Source organism: Osmerus eperlanus, chromosome 12, assembly GCF_963692335.1.
Source record: "Osmerus eperlanus chromosome 12, fOsmEpe2.1, whole genome shotgun sequence".
NCBI classification, from domain to species: Eukaryota; Metazoa; Chordata; class Actinopteri; order Osmeriformes; family Osmeridae; genus Osmerus; species Osmerus eperlanus.
Genome location: NC_085029.1, coordinates 16,899,260 through 16,923,642, shown reverse-complemented (window position 1 = coordinate 16,923,642; position 24,383 = coordinate 16,899,260). Strand labels below are relative to the sequence as shown.

At 45.7% G+C, this 24,383-nt stretch overlaps 2 protein-coding genes across 2 annotated transcripts; both read right to left on the bottom strand.

Moving 5' to 3' along the window:
• Positions 1-3,911: 3,911 nt before the first annotated feature.
• On the bottom strand, positions 3,912-16,417 carry nploc4 (NPL4 homolog, ubiquitin recognition factor). Its single transcript, XM_062474206.1, has 17 exons — positions 16,252-16,417; positions 14,798-14,878; positions 13,492-13,601; positions 13,108-13,347; positions 12,971-13,019; positions 12,608-12,702; positions 12,171-12,294; positions 11,900-12,079; positions 11,538-11,624; positions 10,604-10,675; positions 10,310-10,436; positions 9,595-9,755; positions 6,940-7,011; positions 6,690-6,782; positions 6,297-6,413; positions 5,140-5,242; positions 3,912-4,983 (listed from the first exon to the last, which is right to left on the bottom strand). The coding sequence occupies exons 1-17, from the start codon at positions 16,264-16,266 to the stop codon at positions 4,820-4,822; spliced, it is 1,890 nt and encodes a 629-aa protein (XP_062330190.1). The 5' UTR covers positions 16,267-16,417; the 3' UTR covers positions 3,912-4,819.
• Positions 16,418-18,182: 1,765 nt separating this feature from the next.
• Positions 18,183-19,776, bottom strand: pde6gb (phosphodiesterase 6G, cGMP-specific, rod, gamma, paralog b). Its single transcript, XM_062474278.1, has 3 exons — positions 19,551-19,776; positions 19,409-19,449; positions 18,183-19,075 (listed from the first exon to the last, which is right to left on the bottom strand). Exons 1-3 carry the CDS (start codon positions 19,694-19,696, stop codon positions 18,999-19,001), a joined length of 264 nt encoding a protein of 87 aa, XP_062330262.1. The 5' UTR covers positions 19,697-19,776; the 3' UTR covers positions 18,183-18,998.
• Positions 19,777-24,383: the final 4,607 nt, after the last annotated feature.

The window sequence follows — 24,383 nt, the reverse complement described above, 5'->3', positions numbered from 1 at the left end:
TAAGAAAGCTATAGTTTGTGTTCCACCACCATGGGATCGATTTTCATTCCTTCACACCTATGTACCATCTGGCTTCTTAACTCTTCGGACGACCACCCTGTTTCTGCGTCCAAGTGGCCTTGTGCTCTCACTGGCTGGCATGGTGTTTTCCTCCCCCGCCGGACGAGGCTCTCCCCTGGGAGACGAAGGGCTTCTCCCTGCCCTCACGTCATCTACGAAGGCCTCCACTCCCTCAAACTTGGAGGTCAGCTCCCCGAGACGTTCTTTCAGGGCGTTGAACTCCTTGTACAGATCTCCCAGGGCATCAGACAGGGGGGGGATCCTGGAGCAGTGGAGCAGATACGCCACAAAGGAAAAGAAAGAGCAGCAACGTTTTGACACCTGACAAGATCACTTTTTAAAGATTTACATCTTAGTTATGGAGCAAGTCAAATACAAATCGGGGTTTGTCATGAACAGAAAACACACACACATTTACATTACATTTACTCATTTAGCAGACGCTCTTATCCAGAGCGACTTAGTCAGTACAGGGACATTCTCCCCCGAGGCAAGTAGGGTGAAGTGCCTTGCCCAAGGACACAACGTCATTTGGCACGGCCGGGAATCGAACTGGCAACCTTTAGATTACTAGCCCGATTCCCTAACCGCTCAGCCACCTGACTCCTGACTCTCACACACAAGTTAGCACTCACCTTCCATAGTCAGGCAGCACAGTGCTATGGTCATTGAGGAGCAAGTCTTTGACTTGGGTCATGATGGCAAACTTCCAGTTGTCTAAGACCAGGGTGAGGTTGGCACATCCTCTGGTGTTCACTTTCTCTGCTAAAGTGGCAACAACACAGATATAGTTATTTTATTTTTTATATATAGTTTACATACATGACATTTTATTTTTTATTTTAAATCCCCTTAGTATTAACTAGATTTAGTTCATTTTGTATAGTTAGACCACATATTTAAGTTTTAAGATTCCTACATGTTTCATGTATGCACCTTCCTGCCAAAGTAAATTCCTTGTCTGTGCAAACTTTCATGCCGATTAAAACCCATTCTGATTAAGATGTTTTAGTTCCTAAAATATCCAGCATTTCCTAGTGTAACTGTAGAGCTAGCCAGGGTTGCTGACTGTCCTCACCCTCAGAGCGGTAGTCCCATTCAGAGCTCTGCCGTCTCCTCTGCTTCTGTGCAGAACACAGAGCCAGGAGGCCCATGAGAGCCAAGACCGTCTTCATCCTAAGATCACACATCCATTAAACACAAGGACACGGGCACTAGCAGCCCCTCTGCATCACCCGGAGGAGTTACCTGCGTTCCAACAGCCCCTGTCCAGAATTAGCATATTTATGCTAACGAAGACAATGATAAGACTGTGTGAGGAGGATGTAGAGGCATACCTGATAAGCTCCTGGGGTTGTAGGCTAGGCTATTCCCACAGAACTGAGTGGTGTAGAACGACAGGCACCCCTGCTTTTATACGTCCACCAAACCCCCCTTCCTCTCTGAGGGTGTGTCCTCCTAGAACGGGAGAGCACGAGGGCGAACAAGAACAATGAAATTGCTTACAACTATAAATCCTTTACTACATGACGGCATAAACATGATATGTTTATGTTGAAAGTGTAAATTGATCGACAGGGTGATTATGAACACCTCAAAGTCATTAATCTGATAAAAAATCCTTAATTCTCTCATCAGTCATGTGATCCGGTGTTGCCTAGTTGTCACTCAGATAAAAGGCTCCGAATCGCCCTACTGACCCACAGGAACAGAACAGGCCTACTAGTGCCCAGAAGCACGAATGGACCTCCAGAGGGGAGTGGCTAGTGTTGTGGCCCGTCACGGTGCCCTGGGTGGAGGTGTGGTGCGAGGGCTCACCTCCACAACAGCATCTGGTTTTCCTCTGCAGCCTCCGGAAAGGGTCCTGTGTCTATGGATCTGATCAATCTGAACAGCACATGACTTCCCCATGACACGCTGTGATCACTCATGAAGACAGCGAAGAGGACTGCGGTCTTGTGGGGAAGATTAAGTGACCAGCTTCACAGACGAGCGGAACATGTTGAATTGAAAACAGGTGGAGCAAAATGGAACGTGTAAAATTCTGAACCGTACATTCCTGGTGTATAACAGCCTTCTAGAAACAGATACCTGTCAAACCCAATGGACTTTGAACACAGGGCATTTCATGGGTCGTGACAGTAGGGTGCAGTGCATGGTGGGAATAGCAGGTAAATGACGTTTGGCAAACAAAATCAAAATAGCATCATTGAGAATCAAAACGGGATGCATAGACAGGAATGGCAGGAGTGGCTAGAACAGCTGAAAGCATTCACTATCTGTCCAGAAGCAATCAACAAAACAACACTAGTGTAGGATGTTTTTTTTATTATTGTTTTACTGGTATTTCTGTAATTGAAAATTCAAATCCAGGTCTACAGCATATGTTTTCAGGGTCCCCTTCAGATCTGAGTGGATAGTGAGGACTTCATCAATTTGCCATCCTTAGCATGACATCAGATAATCATTCAAGAACTCATAAAAGGGAGGGGAGGGGGGATAGAAACGGGCAAAACAATTTGTCAACCATTCTCAAATTAATCTACAACTAAAAATATATACTCACTTCTTCAATGGAATTACCCTCAAGCTCTTACAAAATAAATAGCATAATTTGCACCCCGTAACCCCCCTCTCGACTGAACGGGGCAGTTTCCGCTATAGCACCCCCGATAAATGGAAACTTTCAAGTGACAGGTCTAGTGTCTAGGGCATCTGCAACACAATGGGGCAAACCACTTCAGTAAATACTTGAAGGCTGGATGAAGATGAGGTATCTGTAGGATAATGCCTGATAAAAAATTGTAAAGAAAACACAGTTCACTGTCAAAAAAAATAGCTGTGAAAAGGTTCTCTTTGATATACCGTAGATTTCTTTCCAATAGGCAACCTGGGCTTTGAAGAGTATTTCAATCACTGAACGCTGATAGAGTAAGTGCTTCTTTTAAGGGTTCAAGGAAACCCAGACATTACATTGCTCCTGTTTTAACTGTTTTGAGAAACCAACGTCTTAAAAAGTGGGAATTAATTTATTTAGGGACTCGCTTTTGAGTGGTGGTATTAGTGCTCCATCAGTGCACTCTCTCTCTCGCCTCTCACCATCTCTCTCTCTTACCTCTCACCATCTCTCTCTTTCTCTCTCTCTCTCTCTCTCTCTCTCCTACCACCATCTCTCTCTCCATCTTTCCTCCAGGTGCACAGCATGTTGGTCTGATAAAACAAACTCACCATCAAGGTATCTTTCTCTTCACAGATTGACCTGTGACCCCTGGCATTCTGAGAGTTCAAAGTCTTTGAAGGCAAAATGATGGAAACCCATAGGGGGCCCCCATCATAGAAAACTCATTCTCTACGCTCCAGTCCTCCTGGACTGTAGCCAGACAGAAAGCGGGAAGGGGGGGAGGAGGATGAAGGCAAGGAAGAAGGGATGAAGGAGGGAGAGACACAGATGGCAAGACTCCTGACCCCAAAAAACTCAAATGGAAGCCATTCAGAATGGATATGGTAATAAATGATGACCAGCAACATCATCATGAAGCACAACTTGCGCCAGTTCAAGTTGAGAAGCACAACCCGAGAGTGATGGATTCAAGTAAATCCACTGGGAGCATCAACATCAATCCCCGCCCCCAAAAAAGAAGAATTCGTCATAAATAACCAGGGAGGAAATGCCTCAGTCACACATCACTGCTGCAACGAAAAAGCTACATGAAAGGTTAGTGGAGCACCTAGGCATGTCGTCATGGCGAGAGGTTGATATCTGGGGGGGGGGGGGGGGGGGCATGTGATTAGTCTCTGGGATTCAGCTGCCCTAGAACTCGACTGCTGAAAGAGATGACTCTGCTACAAAGTCTCTTCATAACTGTGTGTATTTGGAGTTTATCGGTGAGGGAAGTGAGTTCTACAAAAACCTGACTGAGCGAAATAGACCAAACTGAGATTAAAGTCTAATATCAAGTTATAGTCCCCCCCCCACAAAAAAAAGAAAAAAGAAAAAATGGCTTAATCTGTAATTAAATAACAGCATCATTCCTCAAATGTATATTTACACGACAGCCTTCCAGAAACAAGTGGTGAGAGAGGGGCACTGGTGTGAGAGAAGAGAACATCCATAAACTACAGTCTTTGTTGTTGTCCTGCATCACAGCAATGTTTGTTTTGAGCCGTGAGAGGTTCTACTGAGGGCTGTGGGAAGGTGGAACCTTCTTCCCCTGCACACGTCCCAGCCGGCATCACGTCCCAGCCGGCATCACGTCCCAGCCGCCATCACGTCCCAGCCGCCATCACGTCCCAGCTGGCATCACGTCCCAGCCGCCATCACGTCCCAGCCGGCATCACGTCCCAGCCGCCATCACAAGCCAGCCGGCATCACGAGCCAGCCGGCATCACGAGCCACTGGAGAGAGCACTCTTCACTTCTACATTGTTGGATTTCGGTGTAAACGAGTGGCTTCCTTTTGAGCTTTGTTTTTCTTTTTTTTGTAGGCCGTACTGAAGCCCCAAAGCAGTCTGTGGGATGGGAGAGACCGAGGGCTGAGGGGCGGGGCTGGGCTTAGGGGTGGGGCTGAGGGGCAGGGCTGAGGGGCGGGACTGGGCGGGTTCAGAAAGGAGGAGACATCCGATCTCGCCACTGGTCCTGGTGCGCTGATGTCGTTGCCGCAGAGAGAGAGAGAAAGAGAGAGAGGGGGGGGGGTTAAGGAGGGCCTGAGGCAGGGAGGAGGAGCAAGAGGAGGGAGGAGCAAGAGGAGGAGGAGGAGGGTTTAGCTGCGAGGCAGGCTGCACATCTCGCAGAGCTCTGTGCCAGGCTGGTTCATGAAGGTGCAGTGCAGGCAGGACCACATGGCCGAGGAGGAGGCTGAGGCTGAGGGGCCTCCGCCCATGGCCCCGTACTCCTGGGGCCCTGAAGGCTGACCGCCCACCGTGCCTGAGGGGAAACGAAAGGACACACAAATTCACACACCAATCCATGACAGGTTCACCATGGGTAGAGGAATGCAATCCAACTAACTATCCCTGCGTAATGAGAATCCCAGCCCGGCCATCTAAGGCCTGGCTGGTGTTTGTTGTGATGGTGACTTACTGCACAGCTGCTCGATGGTGGCCCACTGCTCGGACTTCTTCCAGGTCTGCGCCAGCTCCTCGTTGGAGGTCTTCACAGCGTCCAGCAGGAGCCCGATGCTGTCCTGTGGGCAGAGAGGAACACACAACACACTCAACACAGAGGTCCTGAGGCTCACAGCCTCTAGCCTCCATCTCAGGGCCACATCCTCTGGCCTCTATAGAAGGCCCACAGCCTCTAGCCTCAATAGAAGGTGCACAGCTTCTATAGAAGGTCCACAGCCTCTAGCCTCTATAGAAGGCCCACAGCCTCTATAGAAGGTCCACAGCCTCTAGCCTCTATAGAAGGTCCACAGCCTCTATAGAAGGTCCACAGCCTCTAGCCTCTATAGAAGGTCCACAGCCTCTAGCCTCTATAGAAGGTCCACAGCCTCTATAGAAGGTCCACAGCCTCTAGCCTCTATAGAAGGTCCACAGCCTCTAGCCTCTATAGAAGGTCCACAGCCTCTATAGAAGGTCCACAGCCTCTAGCCTCTATAGAAGGTCCACAGCCTCTAGCCTCTATAGAAGGCCCACAGCCTCTATAGAAGGTCCCCAGCCTCTATAGAAGGTCCACAGCCTCTAGCCTCTATAGAAGGTCCACAGCCTCTAGCCTCTATAGAAGGCCCACAGTCTCTATAGAAGGTCCACAGCCTCTATAGAAGGTCCACAGCCTCTAGCCTCTATAGAAGGCCCACAGCCTCTGTCAGGGCAGGTCCAGCTCTGTGTGGTTCTTCCATCACTTTGTGGTGACATCATAGCGTCAGTGTGGTTGTTATCAAGGCGCCTCTTAACAACTCAATGTTTGTATCTGTTATGCAAGCGATCTGCTTAGTCACCTACAAAACATTGTGATGTTTGGCGATGCCAAGTAAACAAACTCAAACCCTATTCCAAAGGGATTTTATGGCAAGTTTGCAACAGGGATTTAGGGTCCCCGGCCAAGTGGACAAAGAAGAAAGAGGCTCTGGATTGAGGAAAAAACATCCTGACAGCTGGAACACTAAAGCACTTCCACACTCAGAGAAACATGTGGTCACAGCCTGCTGCTGCGACACTTCAAAACAACATACACCACTAGCACATGTACTCATGTAGTGTGTGTGGGTGTGTGTGTGTCTGCAGGCGATCAGTACTCACTCCGAGGGGCATGACCTCGTTGGTGACCAGGAAGAGGAGCAGGTGGAAGTCAGAGACCATGTCCAGGAACACAGTTGAGGTGCACTGGGACAGGTATGTAGCTAAACTGTGGAAATCCTGAAACACACACAAACACAGTCAAGACAGCATTTAAGATGATAATTCATGTTGTGTAAGTAATGGAGGCAAGCTCAAACTGAGCTCTTTGCTACAGCCAGTTAGCTCAAGATGAGAGATATCACGTATTACAGGCCAGAGTTTGAGCCTCAGCACTGACAATCAGTCAAATAATTTCCACTCCAATTGACATTTACATACACGCACAAACCCATATAGCTGTCTGGGATACAGAGTAAGTACAACAGGGTTTTTCCCCCCATGTCTGTTAAGTACCTGTGTCTCCCCCAGGACGTCGCGGTTCTCTATGGGGAAGCGCTGTGTGGAGCTAAAGGTGTACTGGGGGTCCTTGGGGAAAGTGGTGGTTATCTGCAGAAGGGAAACAGGAAGAAGAAAGATGGCTGAAGCTCCTTCGGCCAGCATGACTGGGCAGGAAACATATCGATCTGTAACACTGGCTCTGTAACAGTAACAAGATCCACATCCTCTTCTCACAGAGGCCTTGAACTTGCTCAGCCGTACTCACGTCTATGATTAGGTACTCCACAGGAAGGGGCCGGGCTAGATATGTGATGTCATTTCCAAATTTGTCCCTGTCCTGATGGATGAGAGAAAAAAATGTATCATCAGTGAAAGGTCAATCACATGTATATATAAAGTGCATCTCCACAGAGGAACATGACCACAGAGGAACATGACCACAGAGGAACATGACCACAGAGGAACATGACCACAGAGGAACATGACCACAGAGGAACATGACCACAGAGGAACATGACCACAGAGGAACATGACCACAGAGGAACAGCTCTGGCCCTTGAGAAGTTGAACTCAGGCGCTGGTTAATTCCCTCGTTTATAATGTGCCATATTTCTTCGATACACAATAGCATACCGTACGTGACTCAAAACTGAGTTCACCAAATTAACATTAACACCTTTTACTTTCCCCAGCACTCCAAATAACCACAGTTTCTTCCATTCTACAGTATCTTCCACTTTGACCCCACAGTGTTTACTTAACAATTCCTTAATCTTGGCAAACAACCCAACCAACATTGGACATTCCACAAAGTAATGGTTAAAGTTCTCATCAGTTACTTTACATACATCACACACTCTACTGATGTTACTATCAATTTGATGCAAAACAACGTTTGTGAATATTCTATTGTGCCTTATTTTGAAATCATTGTGCTCACACTCTATACAATTGTACTTTACATTCAAATTACCCCACACTTTAGTAACATCAAAATCCACAAAAACCTTTGCCCATACTTTCTCTGAAGTTGGTCTCTCCATACCATCCACCAGAAAATCCATATAAACACATTTGGTTTGTACCGCTTTAAATTTGACTCCTTTGCCCTTCCTCTCTACATTCAATTCCACCATCCTCTCCGGCTCTCCAACACTTCCTTCCCCTAAGATGTGTTTTCTCCACTCTGGACTTAAAGCCTCCATAACCTTCTGATACATTCTTTTTATTTTGTACTTTCCCACATCCATATTTACTCTATGGATGGTCTCCATGATCTCTTGTACTGATTTGAACTTGTCACTACTTTCAGTTAGTAAGTGTTTAACCTGCTTCACTCCTGCCTCCTCAAAAACCTGGCTGACCAACACTCTGTTGTTGTGAGTCAATTTCGGGTTATGAAAGATGGGCTGATTAGCAACCTCAGCCTTATTTCCACACTCATACTTCACATGCTTCAAATATTTCCCCCATGCTTCAAATACCTCCCTATAAAATCTTGACATCCCCACACACCTTCGTTTGTTGAAAATCATTAAAAGACTGTTCACACCACATCCACCATACTCATGCAAATACTCCTCAAAAAACCCCATCCAACAATACTGATTACAACTATACAGATATTTTTTAACAAGCTTTACCCTTAATGCCCTTTTCTTCACTTCTACATCTATCAATTTTAAACCCCCATTTTTATATTCATTCATTAACACTCTATGCTTAATTTTTGCCTGCTTCCCATCCCACAAGAAATTATCGATAGCCCTGTTTAAATCCTTCACCACCCACAATGGTAAATCCAGTGTAGCCAACACATGGTTCACCTGCGATAAGATCAAACAATTAACGACAATAACCCTTCCCCTCAACCTCAACCTCCTCCTTTTCCACAAATGTAAACTCTGCTTCACCTTGTTCAGAACCCCTGTCCATGTAACATCTCTTGCCTCATTGGCGTTTACACCTACATTCACCCCCAACACCTTAATCATCTCTTTTGCCACTTTAAACGGTATCTCACATTCCTTCATCACCACATTCCCAATACAAAGAATTTCAGATTTTTCAATGTTCATTTTTGCTCCTGATGCCTTTCCATACACTTCTAATAATTTGATCACCCTCCTCACACTGTCCAAATTTTTTACTGTTATGTTTGTGTCATCTGCATATTGATGAATTAAACTCCTTTCTCCTCCAGGTATGATGATGCCTTGTATGTACTGATCTTTTTTTAACATTGTGGCCAAAGGTTCTGTTGTTATACTGTATAATAAAGCTGATAATGGACAACCCTGCCTGACTGATCTCCCTAAACTGAAACTGTCTGTCAATACTCCATTGCACTTAACCCTACTCTTTGCACATTATGAGGGGAGGATAATTCCAGTTTGGGAATGGTTTGTGTCAATGTTTAAAAAAAATGTGAGGCTGGTGTACATGCTGAAGAAAGAAGACTTTCATAACTGCTTTGTGAAAAACAGCTCTTTAATCATGGTGACAGGAGCTGAGAGTTTAGGTTTCAATTTATGATGTGGTTTTATTTGTCCATGTAAGCATTCATGTGGTCTGGATCAATTGTGTATCTTCTGTAAATAATTGACAAAAGTGTAAAAAGTATTTTTTATAATAAAAAGAGAAAAAAAAAAAAAATTCCCTCGTTTGATCCCTTCCTGGAACGAACTCTTGAGGCATGCACAGACTACTGCTGCCTGCCACTCCCTGTTTCCATTAACAAACTGCTCCAATATGCAAAGTTCAGGAGAGATTTGACACAGCGCAGGCCAGGGCTTGTAGCACACTGCCTTGTATACACATGAACGACCCACCAGTCCAAGTGTGACACATTGAAAAGACAGAAACGCTAATTGAACACAACAGAGAGGACGTGAGTGTGTGCGAGCGAGTGTGTGTATACCTTGTAGAAGACGTCGGGTACGTATTGCTCCGTGCTGGACTCCTTAGCGTAGCCCAGCTCCGGGGCGTCTCTGCAGGGCAGCAGGCACTCATCTCTCACGAGCGCCATGCACTGGTTAGACACCTGGTAGCCCTCGAAGTGGACCTGGTTATCAGGCCCGCCTGGAGACACAGCAGAGAGGATGTTATCTCCTGTCAACACTGACAGCAACATCAGAACCCACTGACTCCAAAACAAGCGTGGGAAATGTGTGTCTTGGGGAAGGTTAACAGGTTGGTCTTTAATAAAGGGTTTGTTGGATAATTTCTCAGTGAGGGCCTAGATTGGCTCCGTGTGACAGCGCCGTGTGACAGGGCCGTGTGGCAGCGCCGTGTGACAGCGCCGTATGACAGGGCCGTGTGGCAGCGCCGTGTGACAGGGCTCACACACAAGCACCTCTGAAATGTGGAACTTCGGTTTCTCCATTGCGAAAGGGGGAGTTAATTATTGGCACTGTTCATTCAAAAAGACCTGAAGCGTAGAACGTCAGTCTGGATACATACTCACAGGCTGCCAGAGCAAACACAACCATGATCGCTTCACCCGGCCAAGGCCTGTAATAACCTGCTCTACTGGCCTTCAACCAAAGTCCACTGTGCAACATGCTACTGTGCTGCCATGGAAACGTATTCCTAAAAGACAGCGAAGCTGAAAGAGTTGAAGGAAGCTGTCGTACCGGTGGCCACCACCGTGAAAAACTTTGAGCCGAAATGTCCGTCTGGGGAGAGTCTGCAGGGGTTGGCCTGCTGGTTCTGGAAGTGTCCAGCCGTGATACACTCCTCCGCACTCAGGAAGTAGGCGTCCTAAGATAAGGACACACACACACACCTCAAATGGATGAAACATGAGAAGGCTTCACGTGTGTTACCTTCTGAATCCAACTGAGGTGTGACTCTCATAATGTTGTTTGTTTTTCCTCAGTGTCAGTGAGCTGCCCTGTGCCCTGTGCTAGGTGTGGGTCTGGTGTCACCTTGTTCCTGGTGTAGCGGACCGTGCCGATCCTGGTGTCCTCTGACAGCAGGTCGGAGAAGATCCATCCCACCTAGGTATCGCACGAGAGAAAGGACAGCAAGTCAGTCCAGCATCACATGAGAGAAAGGACAGCAAGTCAGTCCAGCATCACACGAGAGAAAGGACAGCAAGTCAGTCCAGCATCACACGAGAGAAAGGACAGCAAGTCAGTCCAGCATCACACGAGAGAAACGACAGCAAGTCAGTCCAGCATCACATGACAGAAAGGACAGCAAGTCAGTCCAGCATCACACGAGAGAAAGGACAGCAAGTCAGTCCAGCATCACACGAGAGAAAGGACAGCAAGTCAGTCCAGCATCACACGAGAGAAAGGACAGCAAGTCAGTCCAGCATCACACGAGAGAAAGGACAGCAAGTCAGTCCAGCATCACACGAGAGAAACGACAGCAAGTCAGTTCAGCATTAGGAGCGGTCCACTGAAATGGCCCATCGGTGTACTTGTGGTCTAAACTTCTTTCGTTAATGCTGCTCGTTTCTGAGATGACGTGATTAACTAAAATCGCATTATTCAATAAATAAATAAAGACAATAAAAACACTGAAATGTTTCCTGTTGCCATCATGTTCATCAATTCCATGACGTCACAGTTCAGCTGGGCCTCATTGGGCCTGGAGGGGAGGGGGAAGGGGGGGGATGGGGGCATATGGAAGATGTTCCCCTGAACTCTCTGAAGGGGGAGGAATTCAGAGAATGCCCCTAATCTAGATGAATGCCTCATGGCCCCTAAAAGACTCTTAACGGCAGGTAGATGATGGACCGAAGCTTGGTGATGCATGTCTCTGTCCAGAGGGCTTGACTGGGTCTGACAGTATGTCCCTGATGAGGCTGTGGAGGCTGGGAGACAGAGGAGAGGAGCCTGGCAGCAGACTCACCTTGCGCAGTCCCAGCTTGGCAGCGATCTCCTCCACGGCTGCAGCTTTAGGGTCCTCCACCAGCTCCAGGCTGTTCTGGGTGCCGATCTAAGAGAGAGCAGGAACCCACGGTTAGGAACCGCCGACAATCCCCAGACAAACAGGGGTTCGTTCCAACGCTCCCAAGAACAGCAAGAGAGGGTGACGTCAAACGGTCAGCGACTGACAGATAATGAAAACACTTCCGTTACCTCGGGAGACATCACAGCTTGCATGCAGGACACGAGCACAGAGTTGCCTTTGAGTGTGCCTCTACTGCACCCGGGTGGCTCGATCACCTTACTACAACTCCTGTCCCCTTGAAGGCCTCGCGCTGCGCTCACCTGTGGGGGTTCGTAGATGGCGGCCACCTCAGCCCTGATGCCCAGCGGGATGTCTTTATGCTCCGTGTACCTGCCGTACAGGTATCCCATCCTTTGGCTCCCCGTCTTCCTCCAGAAGTCCAGGAAGCGGTCGGCGATGGTGTGATTCTCAAACATGATGTTGTCTACATGTCTGTATTTCTGTAAAGAAACGACAACAAAGACAAAGGGTTTAAACACCGGCATTTCTTGGTTGGGTGGGGTTGTTGAGTGTGTGGGCATGCGGGCACACCTGTCTGTTGAGGGTGAGGGCACTGGGCTGGCACTTGGTGCAGATGCCCTCTGGCCAGGGAGGGTGGCCCTCACAGCCAGACTTGATCTTACAGCTGATGTTCTCCAAGGCGACGAATTTCCCTCTGGGGAACAGAGGAGGATAGAACATACTTTATGACTGTAAGGTGTCATTAAGTAGCCTAACTTTATTTCTTTAGGGGAAATAGGACAAAAATATGTGCAATATTACATTTGCTATTAGACTATTACATTAACCTGCTCCGAAATATAGGCTTAGGGTTAGCACTTTGTTTCGGCCGGGGGGGGGGGGGGGGGGGGAATCGGACAGACCTGCCCCCACTGCAAAAAAAAAATTCCTAGAGGAAACACTGGGTTGGTGTGAGTTTGTGACTTCCGGAAGGTTCCCTGGGGAACTTGATATCTGGAGACACTCACTTGTCGGCTCCGCCTGTCAGCTTGCGGATGTAGGCGTGGAACGACATGTGCTTGACCGGCGGGTCCAGGTGGTTCAGGTAGTCTTCATCAAAAGGCTGGTGGTAAATACAAGAAACTATATATTACTGTGCAAACGTCTAATCATAATAATCAAAAAAGTAAAGAAAAAATGCTTTAAAAAGACAATGAAAGAAAAAAAAAAAAGGAAATATGTAAGAATATTCGTATAAAAGATCTTGTGGCTCAAGACTTTCACACAGTACTGTATTTATCACAATACATTTATAGTTGTCCACGTCCAAAACACGCTGGTAGAAGTTTGATGGCAGCAGATGGAAAGTAACCGCCCTGAAGGGAACCTACCTCTAGTGGTACGCAGTGAACACACTTCCCCATTGCACCATGCCGACACCTGACAACAAAAGAAAACACAGGTTCCTCTGTTGATTCCTGTGTGACTTTACATGGGAAGAGACATGCAACACACGTGTCCTGCTTACAGTTGTGGATCTTTATTCCGGTAGATTTTGCCCTCCTGCTTGGCCAGGTACTGGTCGATCTCGTCTTCGGGGATTTGGGCGGCGGACTGGGAGCGAGACATGGAGGATGACGAGGAGGAGGATATGGAGGAGGAGGATGTGGAGGGTAGTGATGAAGAGGAGTTAGGTGTGGCCACGTCCATGACCTCTCCAGCGGGCCCTGGGGAGCTGGAGGGATACAGGAACAGCATGTCTCCATGCCTAGACAGAGAGACAGACAAAGAGACAGAGAGAGAAAGAGACATAGACAGAGACAAATAAGTGAGTTATACGACAGTGTGTGAATATAGCTCTAGTAGCCATGGGAACTGGAAGGCCATGCAGCGGTCTTTCAGTTCCACTCACTTGATCTTGAGCAGACTGAGGGTCTTGTTCTGGGACAGGATCTCTCCCGTCTTGTTGCGGTTCAGGTAAATAGAAATACCATTGGAGTTGAAGCCAAACTCTTTGGCGACCTGGGAGGAGAGATAATGAAGACTTGTTTATTCCTGTATGGAGAAGGTGATGTGTACTCTCACCGGGTTTTAAGCACAACCTTTTACGAGAGCGGTCTGGAGCCTACTATTAAAACATCATCGTCTGCTAAAATGACTAAATGTAAATCATCGACCGTGACAATCCACCAACATTAGTAAATCCTCTAATTAAGGACAACCTCACTCAGGAGTCTCCCCCCCCCCCACAGGTGAAAGATCAGCAGGGAGTTCTCCTCCCTTAGCTCTCTCCCCCATTACTGTACACAACCGGAGCGCAGAGGTAATAAAAACAACCAGCTCAACTGATATGCAGCATCTCCCCTCCTTTAAACAAAAGCACATGCATTTTTAATGCCACGTTGCCATAACACTTCTCCAATGCTGTTCCAGCATTTCAGGGATTCACTGATGAGGTCATTCCAAGTCCATCCTCTTCACCACAGATAGGCCACGCTTGACATAGCCTTTCGTTTTTGCCATTCCTCTGCAACAAATTTGCATTCATCTTATTTACCCAAAGAGGGGCAAACTAGAATGGGGCAAGTTATACAATTCTGACAACCCTTTCTGGAAGGCTCTCTCAGGGGGGGGTTCTAAATCACTACCTGGAAAGCCACTAAGCTTGTGATGAGGCTATATTTAACTGCTGTTCAAAAGGCATCGCACACAGGTCCAGGTCTATCTACACACACACACACACACACACACACACACACACACACACACACACACACACACACACACACACACACACACACACACACACACACACACACACACACACACACACACACACACACACACACACACACACACACACACACACACACACACACACACACACACACACACACACACACACGCCTCTCTGCTGAGCCTTGTTTCCAGCAGGGTGGCCTACAGTACCTTGCTACAGTGAGCTGTTTGGACGGTCTGAACGCTGCAGTGTCACTCTGCTTCCTGCAGTGACACACTGCTCCTTTAATGCAGGAGCCTCATACATAAATTAAACACAGACACAGGCCTAGCCCAGGAACCAGGCCACACTAGTTCACGACACCAAGAGGTCATCACCACCAATACTGAGAGATCGTACCATGTGTGGGCTTATGGCCATGAAAGTGACTTGAACACTTCAAACCTGTGCTTCAAAGACAGACTATTTTCCCCCTTACCTTCTTGATGAAAGCAGCTGCTGTCTCCCTCTTGGTGGATGGAATTTTCCTCATCCCATCTGGAGACTGAACCCGGATAATCTGCAACAACACAGCAGAAGATCCCCATTAACAACTGTTAGGTTGTCAGAAGATCTGCTGATACAATAGCTAGAACTGGGAAAGCTTAGTTCGTGCCGGCTGAGTTCAGATGCAGCTGCACCTTAGTGTAAATGGAGAGGAGACTGTTCTGCGACAGTTGTCAGTTCCAGGGCAGTGACAGTGCATACAAATGTGTGTGTGTCAGGGGGTGGGGAGGGATAGGCCCGTGACAGTCCGTATTTTAGTATAGTTCCACACAAGGTCATCATTTCATATACATGTGGTAACGTTGGGCTATTCGCACAGGGTATGAGATTATCTCAATGGTCTATTTTGAGTTGGCTCGTCACTAGAAAGTCAGCTGGCAAGTTTTATTTTGTATTGGTTTGGAAGCAAGGACTACTCGCTCTTAACTTACTGTTGAAAAGTAATGGTTACCCATGGGTTACCCAACGCAAAAAAAAAAAAAACATCGATTAAATTGCTAGGTTACCAGCAGCATCGGAGAACACTCAAATATACATGAGCATAGAACATGAAGCGAATGTTAGCTAGAAAGCCAATCTACCCAAATAGTATGAGCAGCTACTTGTTTTTTTTCCTACAACACCAATTTAATTTAGCGTGCTTTACTTAGCCGGGTCAAGTTAGTTATCGGATAGTTAAAATGCTCCTACTACTTGTTTTGTATTTCGTAGGTGCCTGTATGCCAAAGAACAGCTTACTGCATTTGTTCAAACACCATTTGACAAGCTTTTTTTCTTATATTTAAACGGAACAACATAACCTGTCAGCTAGACACCTAGCGTTAGCTCATTCAAGTAAGTTTGCATAAGTTAGCCAGTTAGGTGTTTGCCTATGCCCCCAACTCATAGGGTTTCGTAAACGACTGACCATCTAGGGTCAGTAGCTAGCAAGCTGGCTAGTTGAGCTAACGTAGTGAAGCTTGACAGCTGTCTGGCCAGTTCATTGGCTGCCTACAATAGCAGATTGTAGCTAGTTAGCTAGAAAACAATCACCGCACAAAGTGAAAATGAATGTTCCTTTGTCAAGCATACGCATCCAGGCATTTTTCAAAATAACATAAAATTATCAGACAACACATAATTTCGATTTCAAACTATGTATTACAATGTATCACTACTGTAACATTAAACGACAACGTACTGACTAGGCATGTTTAAGAAGTATTTCTGACTAAGCTAACAGCTATACTGCTGGCTAACATTAGCCTTTAGGGCCTGTCAGTTGCACACCAGTCTGCTAGCTTAGCTAGCTAGCCAGGCTAATTCTGCTGCCTCATCACTCCGGACGACTCTTTGGTAACATTTTGTGGCGCAATTTACACACTCTACTTTCAGTGTAATACTTACAATATTTTCAGCCATGTTGAACGGGTAAATGCTCCCGAACTGTATCGTTGTGTAACAACAAAGACAACGAATTTAGCGATTAAAATTTTACTGACTAGCTAGAGTCAACGAAACTCCATCCCACAACTCAAACACCGGGTGTTACAGGCTTGAAAGTCCTAGTCGTCACTTCCGGATTCAAACGCTTACTGTTAACAATTGTTCCGCCACAGTAACGTCCAAAACCGTTGCAGTCCAGAGGTACTTTTTAGGTCATACGACCTTGATTAGCTAAATATACTAAATATATGAGTAAAATGTTGCTATTATCATTAATACTACATCAAGTAATCAAAGTTTACTAGAACTACTGTTATAAATGATAGCTTGTGATCCATACGGAAATAATAATGTTTTCTATTATTAATATTGAAATAATTATCCGTACATATCTACATTCACATTTTGCATAAAGTCTCAGAAAGCATTGCCCATATGCTAGATTAAGAGGGTCACTTAGAACAACATTTTACAACAACAACAACATAAGAAAACAAAGCATGTTGTTTTTCAAAAAAAATTCAAGCTTTATTTTTACATCATCCTGTAGAGAGGTTAACATCTGTTGATACTAGTGTCTGCAGTAGCTTCATCCTTCTCATCCCATTTCCCAACCATTTACAGGAATTTAAGAAATTGGTCTGAATATGTTACAGTCACTTTTGATCTGAATCTTCCAATTAATTCCTTAAGTTTGCATATATCTCTTAGACTATATGTGTGAGTAAACGGCACAGTGTGATGTGGACTGTTCGGGGGAATACACTGTAAACTATAACTACATTGAATGCACAATCAACCAGGACGATAGGGAAATGATGATGACTTCACTGGATGAAGTCTTTGAATGACAGATGAAGAAAAGATGATGAGAAAAGATGTTCCACTACATGAACAAACAAACATGATGTGCAACTACAGAATGATCTGGACTCAAAATTATGATAATGAATAAATACAATTACATAATGATAAGATGAACACGCAACAGAAACACAAACTTTACGTATAGTGGACACAGGACACAATGCCAAAGAAAGAGACAAAGGGAACAAAGTCAAAATGATAACATGGAATAAATACATGCTGTTGAAATCAAGCTAGATACAACATACACATTTACATTGTCATCAAGCTGTGATGAAACGATACACGAATGAGATGGTTATGAAACTACAATACATGCGAGCAAACACAATGATGGAGTGATGATGATCGTTATGATGGAATGAAATGGATAGAAAACTTAGATGGACAACAAACAAGATGACAAGGTCCTCTCGTATGACGACCCTAAGAAAAGATAAAGCGTTCAAACACAACACAACTATTCCCCCTTCAGTCTCATTGCTGATAAAGTAATGAACAGAGATCTGAGCTGTGTCTTTGATGAATAGACCTGGCTACTTGGTTACAGTGTCATTTTCAATCACCTCCATACATTTTTCAATGGTTCTTATTGTAATGAGGAGAACAGCTGGAGCCAAAACTGGCAACAACTTTTTAAAGCAACTATCCCTGAGAATATTTAGTTGCAAGTTGAATAATAACGCAATTCGTCAGAGATTTATCATACAAAAGATAGAAAATCATTGAAAAGGGGATTAACGATACGAGCTGTAATAAGTGTAAGGGGATGTTAACATGTTTGTCTCTTGCAGAAGTTGAGTATGTATGTAAAACAGGGGGAGTCAGGTGGCTGAGCGGTGAGGGAAGCGGTGCGGTGAGGGAATCGGGCTAGTAATCCGAAGGTTGCCAGTTCGATTCCCGGTCATGCCAACGGATGTTGTGTCCTTGGGCAAGGCACTTCACCCTACTTGCCTCAGGGGAATGTCCCTGTACTTACTGTAAGTCGCTCTGGATAAGAGCGTCTGCTAAATGACTAAATGTAAATGTAAAACGGTGGGTTAGACTGAGAGAGGGGTGGGGGTGGGGAGACTGATGGTAATCTGTCCAGACTGTCCCTCTAAAATGATTACGACCAGCAACTGCCAACAATAGTCCCATCTCTACAGGACTGTGATTTAACGTTTTTGTATTCGGCATAGATGAAAAGGTCTCTGTGATGTCAACAGAAGTACCGATGCACGTGAAATGGGAACCCACCCTATTCACGGGTCTCTCACTTTTTTTTACTGACATTGAGGCTGCATTGCTTGCGTAAGTTTCATGTTTTGTTTCATATGAAGAAGAGGAGTAAAAACAGAGGGGAGAGAAAGCGCAATGGGGGGGAAAGGAGGGAGAGGGGGAGAGAGGGGGGAGAGAGGAGGGAGAGAGGGGGGAGAGAGGGGGGCAGAGAGGAGGGAGAGAGGGGGGAGAGAGGAGGGAGAGGGGGAGAGAGGAGGGAGAGAGGGGGGAAAGAGGAGGGAGAGGGGGAGAGAGGAGGGAGAGAGGGGGGAGAGGAGGGAGAGAGGGGGGAAAGGCTTGCTGGATGTCTGAATGCAGATCTGAGAAGAAGTCCCACAGATGAATCGCTAAACACGGCAGATGAGATGTATGTGAACTGAGACTGCAGAAACAAAATTAAGAAACCAGTTTGGGAAGAGAGACAGTTATTTTTTGTTCATCTTTTTCTGCGTTTTTTCTATTTTTGTCAGTGTTGTAGTTCTTTACTGCGGACCGTTCCATTCCATCCCAGGTCACGGGGTAGCGGAGGCCGGTCCGAGGGAGATGGATGCACAGAGGATGTGCGTCCCCAGACCAAGGCCCTAGATGATACCATACTGGGCCAGCTCATGGAGCTCCAGGTGGTTGAAGGCCTCCCAGGGGCAGATGACGGTGATGTCTGGAGATCAAATCCAGATGTGTCAAGACAAGTACAACCGGAGCACGAACATAACGCTTTGTGTATGTCTGTGTATGTGTTTGTGTGTGTCTGTGTATGTGTTTGTGTGTGTCTGTGTTTGTGTGTGTATGTGTGTGTCTGTGTATGTGTTTGTGTGTGTCTGTGTATGTGTTTGTGTGTGTCTGTGTTTGTGTGTATGTGTGTGTCTGTGTATGTGTTTGTGTGTGTCTGTGTATGTGTTTGTGTGTGTATGTGTTTGTGTGTGTATGTGTTTGTGTGTGTATGTATGCATATGTGCGTGCGTGTGTTCGCTGTGCGAATGAGATAACTCACCTGTGCCTAAGCCCTCCATTCCAGGGATATCATCACCAAAGCTGTGGAATAGAAAACAGTATCAAATCGTATCCAAATTGCAAACAGCTATCGTCCAATGGGCTGCCCGTGACATAGAAGGAGCAGAAGCTCTCAGCCGTACCCCTGGATCCCCTTCTTTGGGGGCTTGCTCTTGAACTGACGAGTCTGCCTCTGCTTGAACTTCGGCGGGCCCTTGCGTGGTGTGGCCGGGCCGCCCGTCACCCGGGTGGCTGATTTGATGTCTGTCTTTGGAGGCTCAAGATTCATTGTTAAAAGTTACGTGGATGTGGCGCAAGTTGGTGGCTCTTTCAGACCCCTCTGAGTTATTTGTCGTCTTTTGATGATATCTGTTTTGGGAATGAGAGATCAGACGTGTTCTAAAATGTGCCAGAATGTTACAGGTGTTTTGTTGCTAAATGACAGCGATTGTTTCACAGACATTCGAACATACTTGCATCTGTTGTCTGACACAGTAAAGTGTAATCCCTTCACTAATCTGATGAGCGCTAAGGGGATCTAGATTCATATTTACTTGTAACTGGCTGTCTGAGGGAGGTAGCTGGGTGTGGGTTACTTAGATGACCCAAATCTGTAATCCCCAGCTCAAATTAACGAGTGCCCCCATCTTCTTAACAAGACAGCGAGCAGCCTAATCTCATTACAGCAAGGACAACACAAAGAAAATACTGAGCATGCACTTGGGGGTGTTAAATCCTCTCAAATCGCCCTCTAACAATGACATTGTGAAATCTGTGATGCTTTTTCCAAACAATGTGTTAAATCCAATCATTTGAATGCCATACATTTTTGTATTGACTAGCATAATCAGTCTGCCGATTAATGTGAAAAGATTGTGATATTCACTTTATTTCAATCTGTTTTTTTGCTCATCCAAAAGCTACTACTGACTAGAACAATCAACCCGGGACCAATAATGACCTATGCGGCAATATTTATTATAATACGTAATTACATCACATGCTTTTAAAACATAACTTTGAAACCTCCAACCTCAAAACTGAAGTGTTCAGACTCCAGTTATCTATCAGAACATGCACAGCTGAACAGAAGCATCTTAAGAGTTTACAGCCAAGAGCAGTACAACGTTTTAAAACCCCAGACCCCCCTAGAACCTTCTCATTCACAAACTATTCTTTTTTCCCACTTCCCACTACTCAACAAACTCTTCTCTAGCAGAATAGCAGAGCGTATCGAGGCGTGCCATTGGTTCAGGGTTCAGAGTGGGAAGCCTGTACTCACCAGCTGCTTGGGTGAAGGACAGCCAGACGAGTGGGCACAGAGCTGCTCTCTCTAGCCGACGCTCGGGTTCCTATGCTAGGCTTGCTCTGAGGGCCGAGCAGGGCACAGTGGTCCTCTTATATCCCTGGCCCCTCCAGAGGGAGGGGGCCGCCTCCCATCCTTGATCCCCTGTCAGAGACACCTAGGGTGGGGGGAGGGTGGTGCTACAGACGGCAGGGGGATGTGGGCGCCGGTAATGAGAAGGATAAAGTCGAAAAACAAATGCAAGGTGATGATGACGTTGCTTATTTTTACTTTTCATATTAATCTTGGCAAACATACTGTATCTACTTGTGACTGAAAGTAGGCCAACAGAGCTATATTCCAAGATGGCCAACACAGAAATTGTTGGCGGTCTGTCTTTGAAATGTTCATGTTGCGTGTTCACTGGCAATAGAAACCTTGTAAAAACACCACAGCTTTTCTAATTACACAGCGAACATGAATCACTCACATATCGACATTTACGTCAGTGAAAGGGAAGAGGCATTGCATGGAGAATGGTGAGGAATATCCTCAGACGAACAGCAACGCCTAAAATACCTCACCAGCCCCACTCATAGGTATCTGTGTAAAGCAATCATCATCTCTAGCTTGTGTTTTACAGGCTGACAGCAGTGTCAACAACACCATCCCCACCCCTCAGCAATTTCTCAGATTGTCTTAATTCGATGGCACAAGGTAATCCTCCAGCCAGTGCAGTGCTCTCCCATTCAGTTTGGAGCTCTGCTACTTCACCGTCAGATACTTTTCACATTTAGGACAAGGGCTTGCTCCAAGGCCACATCCCCCCTCCAAAAGACAATCTCGCTGCTACATCATCCTATGGATTAAACTGGCTCCTCTTGATTATTATTGGGTAAATCTGGTCCAGATGGATTATTTTGCCTCATTAAACTGTTGGTAAATGTGCGTCCATCCAAAGCCAAATACATCACAAATGACAGATTCCAGGTGGCTCTGAGGTGCCCACAACTCCAAAGTCATTGTAGTTTGTTATTTACATCATCCCTAGACATGCACTGTGCTTAATCCTCAGTGGACATCCAGCATGGACACAGTTTAGGACTCAAACTAAGTTGGTTGGAGGTCTAAATGAGTGGCACGTGAGGCTTGGTGCCTTGTTGTTTTGGTTGGGGTCATAACAGCCCTGGAGACATGTCTGTCTGGCTGTGTCTGATAACCTCTAAGCTCTCAGTAGGATCGCACAGGGGAAAAACATGCATCGCTGTTCACATTAGCTTAACCCTTGTGCTGCCTTCGGGTCACATGACCCAAAGGTTCATAACGAACCATCGTTGTGTTTACCCAATTTTACCCAATACAAAAACAAATAAAAATAATTTTCTTTTAACCTTCGCAATGTGGGGGGTCTGAGACAACCCGACGGTTAAAAGAAAATGCTTCACTTTGTTTTTGTATGCGGTAAAGTTGTCGCAATACGACGGTGGGTCACAATGACTGATGGGTCATGTGACCCGAAGATAACACAAGGGTTAAGGTAGGGAGAGGGATCCGTCTGGGGGAGTCTGGGCAAGAGTTCAATCAATACACCAATCAATGCCAAACATAGAGACATAGTGTTCAGTGTGGACCTTCGTGCACTCAAAATATTCTATATTCGTGACATTCAATACTTAAATAATGTCAATGCAATTGCAAATGTAAATGGAATGCCAAATTCATAACCTTGAATACGTAGAAGTTAAAGTCATTGTTCAGACTTGTGGATTGTTCAGCAGACAAGCAATAGCTGGGTGAGTGTAAAAGAGAGCAGTTATTTCAAAGGCATCAGGTTCATCCTGATCGCTGTGACGTATCGCCACGGTGACATGGGACCTCAGCTTGAGTGTTTCATTTTCCATCACGTCAGAACCTTTCATCTCACGTATAATCCCCCAAATAACCCAGATCAAGCCCTTGAACTGCGGGACGGCATGGCCCTCTGTGAGTAATCAGGACTTACATTGCTGACTCAAGGCAGTGAGATCAGTGTCACTGTCACCTACAAAACCAGCCCTGTGCCTGGTCAGTTTGACTCAGAAGCTTCGCTGAGTCAAAGACGTCACCAACGTTCAGCGACTGAGAAGTATTCTTGTGATTGGTCGATAGCATCGCAGCCTGTGCCAGTCTGTGCACGCAGGTTGGGGAATTTATTGGCAAAAACACTGAATCAGCCTAGATGGAGCGTGGGCAACTGGGCATGTGTTTACTCCACAGCACCCCCACTGGGTATACCGGTAATTACATGCTATCCTCCCAAAGAATACACATAATTTGGTAGAAGACAACACTACAACCCTCTGCTCCTTTATGAACACACATCTGATCTTCCTGTAACTGTACAGTTACTGCATGTCACCCCTTCCCCTCCCTCCCTCCCTCACCCCTCCACTCCTGTCTATCTGGGTCACCTCCGCAAGTTCAAACCTGTCAAACACACAATCTTGAGGACTATACAATGATAAACCACAAAATATACAAAAACATATACTTTATGCCATACTTACAATTTGGGAACTTTTTAAATTATGCTATGAAAAGTACATGAACAGGCTTAATTCATTCAAGTATATATTTAAAAGAAAATTTACAAGTCATAAATAAAAGTTAAATAAAACTAATGAAACATGCATTCAAATAAATATAAAATATTCACATCCATAAAATATTTTTTGTGCGTATTTAAACTACAGTAAAAGTACACATTTACAGTACCCACCATATTGTTGGCATTTTACTGCTTAATAACAATATGCAGAATGTCTGATATGTTATTATAAAAGTATGATAAAACTTAATTGGAGAGTGCAATCTGGCTTTCTTTCAGTGTCCAAAACAGGAAGCCCTTAAAGACAAGGAAACCCATATCCAGTTTCAATCCAACACACAACACACTCACACAAATACCAAAAATGATCCACCTAAATCAAGGCTTTTTCAACAGTCTGATTTCCATTTTCAGGTAGGTTTTAAGGTTTTCATCCTCGACGTTCTCCTCGATAGCGGCCAAGGCCTTTTCGGTTCCGTTGCTGTAATACTTCAAGAGCTGCTCTGCGTGCTCGATCCAAACACAGTTATGACAGCCACTCATGCAGCAGTGGGTGGGTGCTGGCGGTGGACCCTGGGGGTCTGAGGACTCGGTTGAGACGGTCACAGGCTGGCTGTTTGGGGGTGAGGTTTCGAGGGCCGTTGTGGTGGGTGGATCTGGTCTGTGGCAGAGGCTACGGACAGTTCCAGTGTGAAAACATCTGGTTGGATGGAAGCAGCGAGGGACCTGCTGTCCCAGGTGGAGCAGGTAGAGGATACACAGCTGGGAAAGACGGTTGAACATGTGAGACGGGGGGGAAGAGGTTTTTGAAACCTATATAGTGCACTTGAGGACGAAGTGTAGAACGGAAAAGACTGGAAATAACTAAGTAATTGATGTTAGCCAACTGTAAACAATGTTGGCTTTATATGGTATCGCATGCGGTAGTAACACAACCACATTTTGAATAGCATTCTTGTGTGCCAGCCAGTTTGCACTAACACTGTGCTCTTAAAGCCATTCACACAAAGTAAGAACATTGACAGGCTTTACAGTTTGCTGTAGCTAACTGTGTAACTAGCCAAGCTACAGCAGTAACCAGACAGGTGGCTAATATTAGCTAAA